The sequence below is a fragment of the Aptenodytes patagonicus genome, chromosome 17, assembly GCF_965638725.1.
Source record: "Aptenodytes patagonicus chromosome 17, bAptPat1.pri.cur, whole genome shotgun sequence".
NCBI classification, from domain to species: Eukaryota; Metazoa; Chordata; class Aves; order Sphenisciformes; family Spheniscidae; genus Aptenodytes; species Aptenodytes patagonicus.
The window spans coordinates 6,675,639-6,693,465 of record NC_134965.1 but is presented as its reverse complement, the minus strand read 5'-3'; the positions used below and the strand labels follow the sequence as shown (position 1 = coordinate 6,693,465).

The following is a 17,827-nucleotide window of genomic DNA, read 5'->3' as shown; positions in this document are numbered from 1 at the left end:
TGGGGGCAAGATTGAGCTGGGCTTCCTCAGCCCTCGTGAGGCTTGGGGAAATGTTCACTGGTGTGAAAGAACGGGGGATCTCCCCTCCCTGGCAGTGGAGCTGGGTTATGGGGTGTTCAAGCCCTCGGGGGCTGGTAGGTAGAGAGCGGCAGGAGTGTCTGTCTACAACAAGAGACCTGAAAACGTGTCTCTTGGAGGGGAGGGTGGTGGACGAGGGAAGTGATCGTCCCTTTGTGCTCGGCACCGGTCACACCGCACCTCGAATACTGTGTTCAGTTTTGGGGCCCTCTCTGCAAGAAAGACATTGAGGTGCTGGAGCGTGGCCAAAGAAGGGCAACGGAGCCGGTGAAGGCTCTAGAGCACAAGTCTTTTGAGCAGCGGCTGAGGCAACTGGGGTTGTTTAGCCTGGAGGAAAGGAGGCTGAAGGGAGACCTTATCGCTCTCTACAACTACCTGACAGGAGGCTGTAGCGAAGCGGGTGCTGGTCTCTTCTCCCAGGTAACAAGTGATAGGACGAGAGGAAACGGCCTCAAGTTGCGCCAGAGGAGGCTTAGATTGGATATTAGGAAAAATTTCTTCACCGAAAGAGTTATCGAGCACTGGAACAGGCTGCCCCGGGAAGTGGCTGAGTCACCATCCCTGGAGGTATTTAAAAGACGCGTAGACGTGGCGCTTAGGGACATGGTTCAGCGGTGGGCTGGGCAGTGTTCGGTTAACGGTTGGACTCGATGATGTTAAGGGTCTTTTCCAACCTAAACGATTCTACGGTTCTATGCAGCACAAGGCCGGACCCAGCAGTGCCAGAGCAGGCTACACAACAGGCTGAGGGAGGCTTGTGGGTGTGCACAGAGAGGGATACCTGGTACTGCATCTGCAACACATGCCACATCTCCAGCTATCACTGCCCTCCTCGTAGGAGTATGCTTGCCTGCCTGCCTGCCTGCCTGCCTGCCTTCTGGCAGGGGGCATTAAGTGGCCAAAAGAAGTCTCCTCACCACCTGGCACCAAAACTTGCATACTCTTAGGCAGGACTTGGCCAGCAGGTCAACCCACAGGTCGTTCCAGCCCAACACAAAACCACCTTTGGCTCTGGTTTCCACCAAAGCACAGGGGTTGCATGGTCCCAGGTCAAGCTTTTTCCTCTGTGTGACCCAGGCCAAGCTAGCCGGGGCAGAATGCTTGAAAAGAGACTGGCATGGCTGGCTGCCTCTTACAAATCTTAGACTGTCTTCCTTCTGCCCTTACAAAAATATAATCAGAACAAAGACCAGGAAAAGCCTTACTTGGGGAATGAGAACGCAGCAACCTTGTGTCTTTCACAGGGTGAAAATGCTTGATTGAACAAACGCTTGAAACATTACTCCCCACTACTGTGCTGCAGTCATTTCTGGACGGAATATGCCTACTACTTGACTCAAAAGGTAGAGAAAGACCAGTTGGCTACAGGGAAGGTGGGGCGATTTTCATTAAACGCTAAACCAGCTTGAACCTGGCACCCGCAGCACAGGAGCGCTAGTTTTGTCACGGACAATCGCTTTTCTGTCACAGCATTTTAAAGCTGGCGCTTTGCTCAGCACCCCGCCCTCCATGCTGATGCAGCAACACGTTATTGACTGCAAGACTCTCTAACCCACGTAGGTAACGGCACTAACGCAAGCATTGCCTCACCACGTTCAGGTTAAGGGCTGTAGCACAGACAGCACTAACTGCCATGAGCTCAATCTCCTGCCATTAACGAAGTACCCCAGGACACACAAAGTGCTTTCGTCCCACCTTTGTAGCATTTGTGCTTTAAACACGTGGGAGAACCAGCAACAGAACTTCCCTTTCTTCAACACTTCCCCCCCACCTCAGTCTCCCCTTATTCTGGCCCGAAACCTGATCTATTCTCCTGGCATCTAAAGAACGGCACGGTTCAATCACCACTCCATAAAGCTCCGTTGTGTTTGCTCTGTTACCTCCTGCTGTGTTTCTGTTTTGGCACTTGTGTCTCACTCTCCAGATAGGTTAGCTGTGGCCAGGAGATCACTTACGCACACTTAGCTGGTAGGGGGAAGGAGCAAGAGAGGGAGGGGACACCAATCCCCAACACCAACAGAGGCAGAAGAAGGGATACCTCCTCATCTCCACCTCCTCACGGTTCTTTTTTTTTTCCCCTCCCATAAGCTTTCTCGATCTGTGCCACTCCCCTCTTTTTCCCTATTTGCGTCTGCTCCTGCTCCCGCTCCCCTTTTTCCTCCTATTTGCTCCTGCTCAGTACCTTCAGAGGCCTCAGCTGAATAGGTTGTCTCTCGCTCCCAGCAGCAAATGTCCGGCATTGGTCCTCGTGGCCAGTGCTGAGTAACACAGGGCCCTGCCAAACTGAAAGCAAAAGGGAGGTCTTAGCAGATTATCACGCCTCGGTTTCCTACTTCAAGGAGCAGTTCATCATCACTGGTACGTCCCACCCAGCCACCCTCTTCGTAACAGTGCGAAATAAGTTAGACTGGGAGGGACCTGTGGAGGTCCCTGAAGCTCCACAGGCATCACAGGAGTGTGTGGTCCACAGCATCTTTGGACTTTCACCATCACCCTACTATGACTCACTGTGATTTGGGTTTTTAAAGCCCTGTCCCTTACCACGGGAAGATCTGTATAGGCAGAAGGGTCAGTCGCTTGGACACTACTCTGGACTTGGTCTTAAATACCTCCTCCATTACAGACCACAGGAAGGGACTCAGGCCAAGAATTCACGTAGGCTGATCGTGAGCTACTGAAACGCTCAGCAGATGGCTACGTAACTCTGATCTGACACCCAAGCAGATAACAAACCTACAGAAGGGCTCTTGAAACATTACAAGAAGTAGTGAACTCTTCACTGGATCCCCCGAAGGAAAAGATCTCTAACCTGCTTTTACGCTCTGGAAAAATCCCGCTGCATATTTTGCCTCCTAAACAAATTGCTGTGCCTGGTCTTTTTATCCCCTAGCTCTCTAGTGAAGAAGCTGAGCTAGTAACACTTCTCTGCCACCACAAGAGAGCTGCGAGAACAGATGCACTGCGTGACGGCAACGTCCCCTGCAGGCACCATGGGTGAATTTGAGACAGCAATAGCCAAACGTGTCCATCTAGACTGGACTCCTCTTTGCCAGGGGCAACACAAACCAACTTCATTGTGATTCTTCAACCATTTCTATTCCTCACCTTACAGAGAGATGCACATACAGGTAAGTGGGAAAACATACCAAGAGGCCTGGAACTGATGGAACAGAAACTGGAGCTTTCACCGTTACATTTAACCGTGTAACTGTTTAGATGCAGGTAATATCTAGAAATCAAAGCTGTCGTGTATCACACATACATAGGGTTAATGATGTGTGAAAACACAAACAGCAAAACAGAGAGAGGGGAACTCTGAAAGTGCCACAGAGAGCCCATTTGCCCGCTTCTAGCCCTGCGGGTCACAAATGCTGTCTCTGAGGGAGAGGTGCCAGGACCAGCGGGGTGCCCTCTAACCCCTCCTGGCTGCAGTGCCTCGGGCACCCTCCCCCTTCCCTTTTTCACTCTGGGCAATCTCTGTGCACTTTCTTCAGGCAGAAAGATGTACCATCTTTGCATGGGCTGTGCATGTTCCACACAGCCGCGTGAGCCCGTATCACAGACACCACGAGGTAAAGCCTCTCCCTGCGTACGATTCATTCTGGATGTAAATCTAGTCCTTGCTATTTTGCCAAATCCTCAGCAGCCTCCTGTCAAAGCCCACAATAAGGACAAAGACTTTCATCAAAGATGAACATGTCGAGAGAAGCATTAAAAATGAGGGACGTGAGAAGAGGAAGGATTCGGGCAACAAAATGGTTCAAAGAGCTTTCTCGGTGTAGACAGCACGATGCTCTGTGCATCTGCAAGCCTGGAACTCTGAAAGGGAGCAGAAAAAATGATCATAAGGGGAAATGTATGAGAAGCGGTGAATTAATAGTTGGCTGCGAATCCAGAGAGAGAGTTTGAGCCTTGTTCTGGACTGATCCTGAAGGCAGCACACTGGAAACCCAGCTGCAAGAGGTACTTGCTCATTCAGGCTGCGTAGCCAGAGGCTGCCTGATGCTAGCCATGTCACTCTGCCCGTGTCCTCTCTGCTGCAGAAAGCAGCACGCCCTAAACAGGCAACCCCACTGTGCCCTAGACTTCATCGTCAACTCAGAAAGGGGACGAATAGTAGGACAGAGAAGAACATAGGAAAGACAGCTGGACTAGGTCCCTTCCTACCTGAACTAGCCTACGGTCCTGTGACAACAGGGCTGGTTAAAGGGCAGAAAAACCCAAAAGGGGACAAGAAAACTGGGATGCACTTCCCGCACTCCCTCAAAGGCCTCTGACAGCGCACACAGAAAAAAACAGGCCGTAGTAGCACACTCCCTCACGCAAAGCAGAAACACCCCTGTGCTGCGCGGTGCTACGAGGGGAGGGGGGACCGGAGCGGGGCCGGCCCCGGGGACACCCCGCCCCGCCGGGGCGGGACGAGCCGCCAGCCCCGCTCCGAGGCGTGTAAAAGCGGGGCGGCGGGGCCGGGGAGCAGCGAGCGAGCAGCCGGGGCTGTGCTGCGGAGCAGGTGAGCGGGGCCGGGCGGGCAGCGGGGACCCCGTCCGGCACCGGCACCAGAGCCGGCACCGGCACCAGAGCCGGGACCGGGACCGGGGGCAGAGCTGAGCCTCGCCTCGCCTCGCTGTTCCACAGGTTGCACCAGTTGCCGGGATCGCTGCGCACACGAGCAAAACGTCGTCCGAAATGGCAGCCGAGGTGAGGGTGAACTTTGCTTCTCTGGAGGGGTAGTCTCGGGGGTGCTCTGGCAGACGTGAGCTCAACTGAGTTAAAATCTAAAGTTAATCTCTCAGTTTGGAGTTCCTGATTGCAAACGCGTCTGCTGCAATGTTTCTGCTGACCCACCTCTTACTTTGGTGGAAACCTGTAATACTGAAGATGTACCTAGATGCCTAGATAGACCTGCTCCCCATTCAAGCGCTTAGCCTCTGGTACTGGCCTTTAGTTTAGCATCCCCTATGCCGTGCTCCTGTGGGCACCAGATGCACGCTGAGGGCCTCTAACACTTGTCTGTTTCGATTCCGATTCCCCCCTCTGCCTTCCCTCAGCTCTCTGACAAAGCTGCCTTGACGACATCAAAAAACACGTGCCTACACTCCTACCTCTGTAGGCTCTCTCCTGCTGTCCTCTCAGGCACGTCCTTTCCGCAGGCATCGGCAGAGAGGTGGAGACAGTCACTAGGGAAAAAGTTTCTAAGGTTACTCAAGAGTGCTTTGTCTGACTGATAAGGCCCGAGCACAGATAAGCTTGCAACTGTCCCGCCAGCTTCTTGCTGTCCATGGTAGTTATAGTGTACAGCATGAGAAGAGACCGACAGGGGTGTTTAAAAAATCAAGTAGATTCCTAATGACTACCCACTCTGCAATGGCAATTGCATTTAGGCCCTTCCTTTACATGTCCTCCCGTTTCTTTTTTGTGCCTGCTAGCGCTGGAGAGTTGCTTTTGAAATCCGGCGTAAGTTGTAAGGTCTCCGCACGAGTAAAATTCCTATCCATTTCAGTGCAAGTTTGCCAGGGTCAGGGCTTCAGGGGGTGTCCTACCTGGGCAAGCAAAAGGCTTCTGGTCAAGTGACATTACATGGCTCTTAGCTAGGGAATCCACTCAGTTGCCGAATCACTGGGGGAAAAAAGCTTACACACACCCTGCTGCGATGCATAGCTGGAATTGTGTACCTGTCTTTGGTCACCCAGTGAAGTAGTTATGTAGACGCAGATGACACGTTCAAGTGAGTGAGGTTACCATATGAATCTTGGTTTGGGTGGAAAAACAACCTTTGTTCCTATGTGTTCTGAAACCTTCTTCTTGTCGATATATTTTTCTGAACATTCCTGATGCTGAAAGGTACCCAGATCTCCCTTTCTGGAGTCTGCACCTTAACCAGTTTTATGCTAATCTTATGCCAAAGCTTGCAAGCACATCACGGACTCTGGAGATGCTTCAAACGGTAACGGCAAACACTTCATAATGTGGCTTGTGCTGGCCTAGAGCTCTCTGTCAATCGAGGAGAAATCTCCCTGCTAGCTCAACAGCGCAAAAACGACTTAGAGAACACTAGCTTTCACTATCTTCCTTACTGACCGCCTTACTTTTTCCCCCCTTTAAAAGGCTATCAAAGGGTTGTTGACCGGCAGCTGCCTCAAAAGAGAAATCCGTGCCGGTCTTGCAGCGTATGCCCCGATAGTCATTGCAAGGACTCCCGGCAGAGTCCTGCAGGAGTAAAGTATCTTGGAGGATTCCTGAGCCAGACCTGACACCTCAAGGGCTAAGTGCTAGTGACAGTGACACGTTCTCCACCTCTTCAACTACTTGCCAAAGGTCCCGAAATCCAGGGGCCTCAATGGTACAGCACTGAAAGGACAGAGCTGAACATGGCCTTTATATTGGATAAACAGATCACTGGATGTTACATGCGTAGCACCATACCTGAAGTTATTAGGCCTCTTTAATTTGCTTCTTCCTCTCTCTCAGGGGGATAAACTTTGGGGAGGAAGATTCAGTGGAAGCACAGATCCAGTCATGGAGATGTTCAGTGCTTCCATTACCTATGATCAGAGGCTGTCTGAAGTTGATATCCGGGGCAGCATGGCTTATGCCAAAGCCTTGGAGAAGGCTGGGATCCTATCTAAACCTGAGCTGGAGAAGATCCTGAGTGGCCTGGAAAAGGTATTTATTTCCTTCACAAACTGGCACGCGTGCTGGAACGAATGGCTTCTTATCTGACAGCATCTGTAGTAGCCCCCCTGATCTGCTGTTCTAAAAAGCATCTTCAAATGTCCTCGTGTCCTAGTCCTTAGAGCTAGGCGTGTGCTGAAGTGCTTTGTGAAAGGGAATGCTGTCCTAAATCATGGACGTGACAGGCCCATGTGTATTGGACTCGGTACACCTGGAGGCATTCTGGGCAGGCGACTGATGCTCAAATTGCATCCCGCTAAAGGCACCAAAGCCCAACAGTAGGATGTGAACCAGCTGACAAGCCCCCACTGACAGCCTGAAGCCCTGATGTGCACACTGTCAATGCTCGTTATGGCAGCCCCGGTGCCCCGGTGAGGTGTGCTCAGTGTGACCTGCCCGCACGTCCTCTTCAGACTGAACATTCACGAGGAATTGTTTCAGTATGAAATAGGAATATTCTTTTTCTGCTGGCACTTGGGATCCTTTTGAGTCTGGCTGACTGAGTTAGTAGGAAGCAATGCATAGCATTGTATAGCGGTGAAGAGAAGTCCGCAGCTAAGCGCTTTTTTAAAATCTCCATTGTTGTTGCTCACCCACCGTGGACAATGGTGAGTCTATACAATCTTTGTATAGGAAAATCTTTGTGGACAATGCTAAAGCAATCACTGACATTTCAGCTCACTTTCTCGTTGCAATGCTTAAATCCTCCTATAGCCATAACACTGCAGAATCATCACGGGGAGAGACATGAATCCCACCAAGTGCAGTATAGAATATCTGGATATAGCAAGCAGCCAGCCTTGGCCTGAAAGAACAGGAATGCCAGAGCTCGCGTGAGACTTAACACTTTGATTTCCATTGGGACGGCAGAAGCTGGCATTCGCTGGGGACAATTACAGCCCCCACGCGCAGCAGGGTAACAGTAGTGGCTGACTGGTGTTTCTGCTGATGTTTGTAGATCTCCGAGGAATGGTCTAAAGGAGCCTTTGTGGTGAAACAAAGCGATGAGGATATCCACACTGCCAACGAACGCAGACTAAAGGTTCGAGTCCTCTAACCGCTTGTTCCCGCTCCTCTGTAGCTAGATCTGATTGACGTTAAGTGCATGCGCCTCTGTCCCACTGTGAAACTCCTCCGGACCTTGTGGCACTCCGGGCCTTATGGCACAACCACGTGTCTCCCAGACCCCTTTTGTGGAAGAGGCGCTGTACAAACGTAGAACCCAAACTTGCCCTTCCCCAGAAGGGATCCCACGGCTACTCACAGGATCCTAGAGCCGAGTCCCGTCCAGGCAGGGAGGAGGTCTGCTCGTGCGGAGTCTCCTCCTTAGAATACAGAGGCGCTGACAGAAATCCTCCTCTCGTCCTCAGGAGCTGATTGGAGACATAGCTGGAAAGCTGCACACTGGAAGGAGCAGGAACGATCAGGTATGCACAGAACTGGCTGGTTTTCCTCCTTCCGTATTCCTCCCCCTCCTCAGTTCCTTAATCAAATTTCTTTATGCCATCTTTCACGTGCCCTGACGCTCTCCAGCATGTACTCCCTAGGGCTTTAAACTAGTGACGCCGCAGTGACTCATCCGCGCAGGGGAATGGGCTCTGCAGGATTGCTTCCTGGTGGTATAAGGCCGCAAACGTCCACTGACATCTCTTTGAAAGCCTACAGAAACCGTGACTTTACTGGCTGGGTGCCATGCATCTTTCAGGATCAGTCCTTCTACTGATGACCGACTTGCGTCAGTGGGGGATTTTCTGATCCAAAGGTGACCATACCCAAAAAGTCCACCGAAAAGAACGGGCTTTGATCCTGTTCATGGAAAGCAAGATACAGCGGCTTTCACAAATCAGTGACCAGGGACACACCTGGTAAGAGGAAGGTGTCCCTTCCCATCACACAGAACAAGGAGGGGATAACTCTGCTACGGCTCTCTGCTGGACAGGATTTGGTCACTAAGTATGTCACATTCTGCTTTGTCTGACTGTGGCTGGTCTCGCCCAGGTTGTGACTGACTTGAAGCTGTTAATGAAGAATTCCCTCTCTGTCATCTCCACTCACCTCCTGCAGCTCATTAAGACCCTGGTGGAACGCGCTGCCAAGTAAGTCCTATTCCATATCCACGGCCTTGGCCTTGCAGGGGCAGGAGACTTCTAGGCTTGCTCTTTGACTGACACCAATCAGGGCAGCAGCAGGGTCTTCTGCGGAGGAAGTTACAGACAGGCAGTGTGTGATAGCACAGGGAAAGACAACAGCCCCTCCTTCTCCACAGGTCACCTCACAGAGACCTTCCTCTTCCCCCAGTGTACCCTGGCAAAGGAACTGAGGCGGGAGGTCCGCACAAGACTTCAGAAGGTGCCAAATCCATCTGAAGGAGTGGGGAACTTTAACATGCTTCAAGTTGCTACGTAGGAGAAAAGCTCAGCTCCGTTAACTCCTGCCTAACTCTCCTCCTCACAAACCACACTCACAAACGAGTGGTGGACTGGGGAATCTTTGCCTGCCACAGAGGGATTGCTGTCCCAGGCAATTTCCCAGGGAGGCCTAGGGCAGACACACCACACTGGAAGACCGGGAGATCTAAACCCAGTGTGCTTAGGTAGCAGGTGACAGGGAGAGGAAGACGTGGATCAAATTCAGCACAACACAGGTTAAAGATGTTCTCTTCGTGACCTTGCCAGGAAACCCTGGAGTGTACCTGCCACTGCCTTCTCTCCTGACAGCTGCTGCTCACCTCTTTCTCTCCTTTCACACGCAGGGAAATTGATGTTATCCTCCCTGGCTACACCCACCTGCAGAAAGCTCAGCCCGTCAGATGGAGCCAGTTCTTGCTCAGGTAAACACCTTGCACACTTGGCGGGAGGAAGCCGCCTCCACCCGCGGGGCCCTGCTCAGCTGGAGCCTAGAAGTGCATCATCCTCTGAGGGGGCAGCCCGGGGCGGTGACAAACCAGAGCTAACCTTGCAAACTGGAACAGGAGCTCCCCGTGTTGCTGCGTGGCTCTGACCAACCGGGGACCCAAGCACTGAGTGGGCAGCGGAGGCCAGCTCCCTGTATGCTCCATCCTTTGGCCACAGTTACACCTCAGCTAATGGGGTAACATGGAGAATCTTGTACGGCCGCTAGCTGCTCCACTTCAAAGGCCCTTAGTGCCTAGGCTCCATTTCAAGCCTCTTCTGTTTGAGCGGGGATCCCAGGCTCCAGGCGTGGCAGCATACTGCTTGGGAAGGAAAGTGACATTTTCTGGCTTCACGTGCTTCATCTCTCATGTCCTTTCCTAGCCATGCTGTTCCTCTGACCCGTGATTCTGAGCGCCTGGGAGAGATGAAGAAGAGGATGAACGTCTTGCCTTTGGGAAGGTAAGGCCTACTGTTCGTGTAATCGCTGGGCCTTGCTTTGCTCTGCCAAGTCTTCAGAGGCGCCTTCCCCGCTTCCTAGAGCTCAGTTTTGGTTGCGATATGCAGGGTATCTTGCATGACTTCTGTTTCTTTCTTCCCTGGCAGCGGTGCTCTGGCTGGCAACCCACTGGAAATTGATAGAGAGCTTCTGCGTAGTGGTAAATGTCTCCCTACGACTGAGTGGCACAGGACTACCTGTAGTATCTAGGAGGGAGGGAAGCACTGATACATGGCTCCCAATGGCACTGCAATGCACTGTCCCGGAGCCAAAGCCTTTCTTTCGTAAGGCTTTTTACTGCAATGAGACAGGCAACGCCTGTGAGGTCGGAGCAGGAAGAGCCACCTCTGCTGCACGCTGGCTGCCTGGGGCTAATAACAAAGACCCCAGTCAGTGTCACACTTAAGCATGTTTGTGTTCCTGGGACTACTCAAGGGCTCACAGTCACCTGCATGCTGGGGCAACCTGCTGCATCCAAGCTCCAGCCATGCCAAGCCTGACCTCCTCTGTCCATCACTTTCCTTACAGAGCTGGACTTTGCTTCCATCAGCCTGAACAGCATGGATGCCGTCAGCGAGAGAGACTTTGTGGGTAAGCACAACCCAATCACATCTTCCCACCGCTATTTTAGAAGCAGGCTTCTGAGACCTTCCCAGCTAACCTCCTTTAACAAGGGGACCAAAATCCCTCACTAGGAAGTAACTCCAAAGCTCCAGTCAGGGCTCCCTGGGTTGTCAAGCAAAAAAGCACCTTTTTCACCTCCCAATTTCCTGCCTTCCCTGCAGTGGAATTCCTCTCTGTTGCCACCCTGCTGATGATCCACCTGAGCAAGATGGCTGAAGATCTCATCCTCTACAGTACCAGCGAGTTTGGCTTTCTAACCCTCTCTGACACCTACTGGTAGGTTTCTGGTCTCTGGGCAGAGAGCCCTTCCCTCAGTCTCTGCTGCTCAGCTACCCTCACCTGAGAGAATGAGACAGTGGTTGGGGTCTCCCTGCTGCACAAGGCTGACACGGCATTAAAAGGCTGGCAGAAAGGCAGCCTTAGGGTGAACATTCCTCAGTAACGACCACTTTTTTCTCATTCTGGTACCTCAACCAAGTCTGCCTTCAGCAGACACTCCTCCCCAGCAACTGCTGGCAGAGAGAACTTCCCCCTCTGCTGGGAATGCCTGCCAAAGCCCTTCCTTGGCTAGCCGGGTCTGCGATCCTAACACACTCCTTGTCTCTCAGGGCGGCACAACCACAGCCCTCCCTCTCTGAGGTCACAGCAACGCTTAGGCTGGCCTGCTGATACCACCTATGGAGAGGCTTGGGGGGAAGCCTCCTTTTTGCTTCCTCTTTGAGGGGTGGGACTGCGTGGTAGCTCCAGACAAGACTGCAAAACCAAAGGCTTTGCTGTGGGAAACACGAGAAACTCAGCACACTCAGCTCACTGCTTTCCAACACCCTAGAAAGGTGTCCGGGGAAGGGGGACCTATGTGTCGCTTTTGGAGGGCTGGGTCAGTACGCTGCATGACCTGTCTTAGCCTGTGTCTGCATGGACTGGGGTCTTGCTCACCGTTACACTCCACACACCTTTCTTTCAGCACTGGCAGCAGCCTGATGCCTCAGAAGAAGAACCCCGATAGTCTGGAACTCATCCGCAGCAAAGCTGGTCGTGTGTTCGGACGGGTGAGCCTGCTAAAGAAAGAAGCGGGACGGGGAAACTGCTCATACCAGGGCTGAAGAATCTCCTTTCTTCTTGCCTCTGCGTAAAGAAATGTGCCCTGAGCCCCTGCTGGGGCAATGTGCTTCTCTTCCCAGAACTAACTGCCTCACCTCTTTCTCTCTGCAGTTGGCTGCTATTGTCATGGTTCTCAAAGGACTTCCAAGCACCTACAACAAGGATCTGCAGGTAAAACAGATGTTAGTCCTCACACCACCTCTCTGAGCAGACGCAGCTGGCTTCTACTCTTGAGCAGTCTTGCCACTGCGTTTCCCAGCACAGACCCTGCTTGCGTGCAGGATGCTGAGAAGGGGGCCGAGGCACGGCATGCTGCAGTTGACACCCCGGCCCCTAGCAGGAGCCCCTGGCATGACGTGCCTGCTCTGCTGGCTGGGCTGCTCAGGCTGTTGGGCTTTTGGGCTGCATCAGGTTGACTTACAGCAATTTCCATGCCCGTTCTAACGCAGGAGGACAAGGAGGCCGTCTTTGATGTCATCGACACCCTGAATGCTGTGCTCCAGGTTGCCACTGGAGTGATTTCTACCCTCCAGGTAAGGCTTCAGCCTCTCACTATCGAACATGGTTGGGGCGCACATTCTGTGAGTAACACCGGTAAAAGAGCTCTAGACTCGTCCTAAGATGGAGGCACTCTTCAGTGCCTCACCCATACTGCTCATTATGGCCCCCCAATGTCCGCTCACGTGTCCCCGAGGAGGAGCTGATGCTAATGTCTCCCTCTGACCCTCCTTTCTGCAGATCAACAAGGGGAACATGGAGAAGGCTCTGAGCCCTGAGATCCTGTCGTCTGATCTGGCTCTCTACTTGGTTCGTAAAGGAGTAAGTACCCGAGGGAGACTTGGAGCTGTGGTTTCTTTGGATGCAGAATACTGCTCAGCGAGGGCCTGAGATGAGGCCTTCTGTTCTGTCCCCAGGTGATGATCAGTCTGGGTCAACAAACACGAAAGCTGGAAACCCATTCTTTACATGTATCCCAAGTAGTGGAACTGCTGCCGGGTGGACTTGGTAGTAATTTACAGGTGGAGTTTTACCTCCTATCGCCTCCCCTCTTCACACCCCAGAAAACCCAGACTCAGATGGCATTGCCCTAGGTGAACACCAGACAGCCAAAAAAGACAGCACATCCATTTTTTCCTTTGAGGCTGCACCCCAGTTGCCTGGTCACTGACTGTGGCCTCTGCTTCTCACTGCAGATGCCATTCAGACAAGCCCACATCGCCTCTAGGAAGGCCGTCCACCTCGCCGAGTCTAAAGGCATACCCATCAATAACCTCAGCCCGGATGACCTGAAGACCATCAGGTTTGTGTCACTATTCTCTTGCCGTGACTCCCCTCAACAGGCAGGTATCGGCCTCCCTTCGTATGGGCCTCCTTACGGTGCCCTTCCCCAAAATGCCTGGGCCGCACAGCTCCCCAGAGTCCTCCTGGCCTGAATATCAGTGCTGCTACTGCTGGGCCTGAAATAACTGAAGGGCGACAACATCGCTACCATTCAGCTCCAGCGGGGCATGGGCAGCAGCTCTTGGGAGGGACTGGAAGAAACTCATGCCCTGACCTGGCGGCACCAGCCCTCCAGAAGAGTTTGGCTCCAAACTTCCTCGCTCTCCCCTCGGAGCTGACTCTTTGGTCTGCCACAAGCAGCTACTGCCAGGCACCAGAAGTGCAGAAGCAGGGCTGCAGGCGGTCTTTCCCCGTGGAAAAAGGCTCCGTCTACACTCCCTCCCCGTCTCTGCAGGCAGTGAGCATGTAAAGCCAGCAAACAGCACCCAGCGCTCTCCACTGACACCTCTTCTCTTTGCCTCCCCAGCCCCCTGTTTGGCAGCGACGTCTCCCAGGTCTTCAACGTCGCCAACAGCGTGGAGCAGTACAGGGCCATGGGCGGTACCGCCAAGAGCAGCGTGACTGCCCAGATCGAGCGGCTGAGGGAGCTGCTGAAGAAGCTGAAGGAGCAAGCTTAGAGTGTGGGGAGATATCCCGTGGATGCAGCGTTGTGCCTGTCACGCTAATCTGGAGTTAATAAACGCTGGGGTGCATTGTAGTTCACTGAAACTCCTGTCTTGCGTCTTTCTTCTTGGGGGCAAGATTGAGCTGGGCTTCCTCAGCCCTCGTGAGGCTTGGGGAAATGTTCACTGGTGTGAAAGAACGGGGGATCTCCCCTCCCTGGCAGTGGAGCTGGGTTATGGGGTGTTCAAGCCCTCGGGGGCTGGTAGGTAGAGAGCGGCAGGAGTGTCTGTCTACAACAAGAGACCTGAAAACGTGTCTCTTGGAGGGGAGGGTGGTGGACGAGGAAGTGATCGTCCCTTTGTGCTCGGCACCGGTCACACCGCACCTCGAATACTGTGTTCAGTTTTGGGGCCCTCTCTGCAAGAAAGACATTGAGGTGCTGGAGCGTGGCCAAAGAAGGGCAACGGAGCCGGTGAAGGCTCTAGAGCACAAGTCTTTTGAGCAGCGGCTGAGGCAACTGGGGTTGTTTAGCCTGGAGGAAAGGAGGCTGAAGGGAGACCTTATCGCTCTCTACAACTACCTGACAGGAGGCTGTAGCGAAGCGGGTGCTGGTCTCTTCTCCCAGGTAACAAGTGATAGGACGAGAGGAAACGGCCTCAAGTTGCGCCAGAGGAGGCTTAGATTGGATATTAGGAAAAATTTCTTCACCGAAAGAGTTATCGAGCACTGGAACAGGCTGCCCCGGGAAGTGGCTGAGTCACCATCCCTGGAGGTATTTAAAAGACGCGTAGACGTGGCGCTTAGGGACATGGTTCAGCGGTGGGCTGGGCAGTGTTCGGTTAACGGTTGGACTCGATGATGTTAAGGGTCTTTTCCAACCTAAACGATTCTACGGTTCTATGCAGCACAAGGCCGGACCCAGCAGTGCCAGAGCAGGCTACACAACGGGCTGAGGGAGGCTTGTGGGTGTGCACAGAGAGGGATACCTGGTACTGCATCTGCAACACATGCCACATCTCCAGCTATCACTGCCCTCCTCGTAGGAGTATGCTTGCCTGCCTGCCTGCCTGCCTGCCTTCTGGCAGGGGGCATTAAGTGGCCAAAAGAAGTCTCCTCACCACCTGGCACCAAAACTTGCATACTCTTAGGCAGGACTTGGCCAGCAGGTCAACCCACAGGTCGTTCCAGCCCATCACAAAACCACCTTTGGCTCTGGTTTCCACCAAAGCACAGGGGTTGCATGGTCCCAGGTCAAGCTTTTTCCTCTGTGTGACCCAGGCCAAGCTAGCCGGGGCAGAATGCTTGAAAAGAGACTGGCATGGCTGGCTGCCTCTTACAAATCTTAGACTGTCTTCCTTCTGCCCTTACAAAAATATAATCAGAACAAAGACCAGGAAAAGCCTTACTTGGGGAATGAGAACGCAGCAACCTTGTGTCTTTCACAGGGTGAAAATGCTTGATTGAACAAACGCTTGAAACATTACTCCCCACTACTGTGCTGCAGTCATTTCTGGACGGAATATGCCTACTACTTGACTCAAAAGGTAGAGAAAGACCAGTTGGCTACAGGGAAGGTGGGGCGATTTTCATTAAACGCTAAACCAGCTTGAACCTGGCACCCGCAGCACAGGAGCGCTAGTTTTGTCACAGACAATCGCTTTTCTGTCACAGCATTTTAAAGCTGGCGCTTTGCTCAGCACCCCGCCCTCCATGCTGATGCAGCAACACGTTATTGACTGCAAGACTCTCTAACCCACGTAGGTAACGGCACTAACGCAAGCATTGCCTCACCACGTTCAGGTTAAGGGCTGTAGCACAGACAGCACTAACTGCCATGAGCTCAATCTCCTGCCATTAACGAAGTACCCCAGGACACACAAAGTGCTTTCGTCCCACCTTTGTAGCATTTGTGCTTTAAACACGTGGGAGAACCAGCAACAGAACTTCCCTTTCTTCAACACTTCCCCCCCACCTCAGTCTCCCCTTATTCTGGCCCGAAACCTGATCTATTCTCCTGGCATCTAAAGAACGGCACGGTTCAATCACCACTCCATAAAGCTCCGTTGTGTTTGCTCTGTTACCTCCTGCTGTGTTTCTGTTTTGGCACTTGTGTCTCACTCTCCAGATAGGTTAGCTGTGGCCAGGAGATCACTTACGCACACTTAGCTGGTAGGGGGAAGGAGCAAGAGAGGGAGGGGACACCAATCCCCAACACCAACAGAGGCAGAAGAAGGGATACCTCCTCATCTCCACCTCCTCACGGTTCTTTTTTTTTCCCCTCCCATAAGCTTTCTCGATCTGTGCCACTCCCCTCTTTTTCCCTATTTGCGTCTGCTCCTGCTCCCGCTCCCCTTTTTCCTCCTATTTGCTCCTGCTCAGTACCTTCAGAGGCCTCAGCTGAATAGGTTGTCTCTCGCTCCCAGCAGCAAATGTCCGGCATTGGTCCTCGTGGCCAGTGCTGAGTAACACAGGGCCCTGCCAAACTGAAAGCAAAAGGGAGGTCTTAGCAGATTATCACGCCTCGGTTTCCTACTTCAAGGAGCAGTTCATCATCACTGGTACGTCCCACCCAGCCACCCTCTTCGTAACAGTGCGAAATAAGTTAGACTGGGAGGGACCTGTGGAGGTCCCTGAAGCTCCACAGGCATCACAGGAGTGTGTGGTCCACAGCATCTTTGGACTTTCACCATCACCCTACTATGACTCACTGTGATTTGGGTTTTTAAAGCCCTGTCCCTTACCACGGGAAGATCTGTATAGGCAGAAGGGTCAGTCGCTTGGACACTACTCTGGACTTGGTCTTAAATACCTCCTCCATTACAGACCACAGGAAGGGACTCAGGCCAAGAATTCACGTAGGCTGATCGTGAGCTACTGAAACGCTCAGCAGATGGCTACGTAACTCTGATCTGACACCCAAGCAGATAACAAACCTACAGAAGGGCTCTTGAAACATTACAAGAAGTAGTGAACTCTTCACTGGATCCCCCGAAGGAAAAGATCTCTAACCTGCTTTTACGCTCTGGAAAAATCCCGCTGCATATTTTGCCTCCTAAACAAATTGCTGTGCCTGGTCTTTTTATCCCCTAGCTCTCTAGTGAAGAAGCTGAGCTAGTAACACTTCTCTGCCACCACAAGAGAGCTGCGAGAACAGATGCACTGCGTGACGGCAACGTCCCCTGCAGGCACCATGGGTGAATTTGAGACAGCAATAGCCAAACGTGTCCATCTAGACTGGACTCCTCTTTGCCAGGGGCAACACAAACCAACTTCATTGTGATTCTTCAACCATTTCTATTCCTCACCTTACAGAGAGATGCACATACAGGTAAGTGGGAAAACATACCAAGAGGCCTGGAACTGATGGAACAGAAACTGGAGCTTTCACCATTACATTTAACCGTGTAACTGTTTAGATGCAGGTAATATCTAGAAATCAAAGCTGTCGTGTATCACACATACATAGGGTTAATGATGTGTGAAAACACAAACAGCAAAACAGAGAGAGGGGAACTCTGAAAGTGCCACAGAGAGCCCATTTGCCCGCTTCTAGCCCTGCGGGTCACAAATGCTGTCTCTGAGGGAGAGGTGCCAGGACCAGCAGGGTGCCCTCTAACCCCTCCTGGCTGCAGTGCCTCGGGCACCCTCCCCCTTCCCTTTTTCACTCTGGGCAATCTCTGTGCACTTTCTTCAGGCAGAAAGATGTACCATCTTTGCATGGGCTGTGCATGTTCCACACAGCCGCGTGAGCCCGTATCACAGACACCACGAGGTAAAGCCTCTCCCTGCGTACGATTCATTCTGGATGTAAATCTAGTCCTTGCTATTTTGCCAAATCCTCAGCAGCCTCCTGTCAAAGCCCACAATAAGGACAAAGACTTTCATCAAAGATGAACATGTCGAGAGAAGCATTAAAAATGAGGGACGTGAGAAGAGGAAGGATTCGGGCAACAAAATGGTTCAAAGAGCTTTCTCGGTGTAGACAGCACGATGCTCTGTGCATCTGCAAGCCTGGAAC

At 52.4% G+C, this 17,827-nt stretch overlaps 1 protein-coding gene across 2 annotated transcripts; it reads left to right on the top strand.

Annotated features, from left to right (window-relative positions):
* Positions 1-4,522: 4,522 nt before the first annotated feature.
* Positions 4,523-13,914, top strand: LOC143168405 (argininosuccinate lyase-like). Of its 2 annotated transcripts, XM_076354814.1 has the most exons (17): positions 4,523-4,588; positions 4,714-4,776; positions 6,547-6,741; positions 7,709-7,792; positions 8,121-8,177; positions 8,749-8,846; positions 9,503-9,580; positions 10,026-10,103; positions 10,248-10,300; positions 10,669-10,731; positions 10,926-11,040; positions 11,729-11,813; positions 11,977-12,036; positions 12,315-12,398; positions 12,604-12,684; positions 13,059-13,165; positions 13,673-13,914. In XM_076354814.1, exons 2-17 carry the CDS (start codon positions 4,765-4,767, stop codon positions 13,821-13,823), a joined length of 1,401 nt encoding a protein of 466 aa, XP_076210929.1. In that variant the 5' UTR covers positions 4,523-4,588; positions 4,714-4,764; the 3' UTR covers positions 13,824-13,914. The 2 variants fall into 2 exon arrangements, with proteins under 2 accessions (XP_076210929.1, XP_076210930.1); XM_076354815.1 differs by lacking the exons at positions 13,059-13,165; positions 13,673-13,914 and adding an exon at positions 12,780-12,971.
* The last annotated feature ends 3,913 nt before the right edge of the window (positions 13,915-17,827 follow it).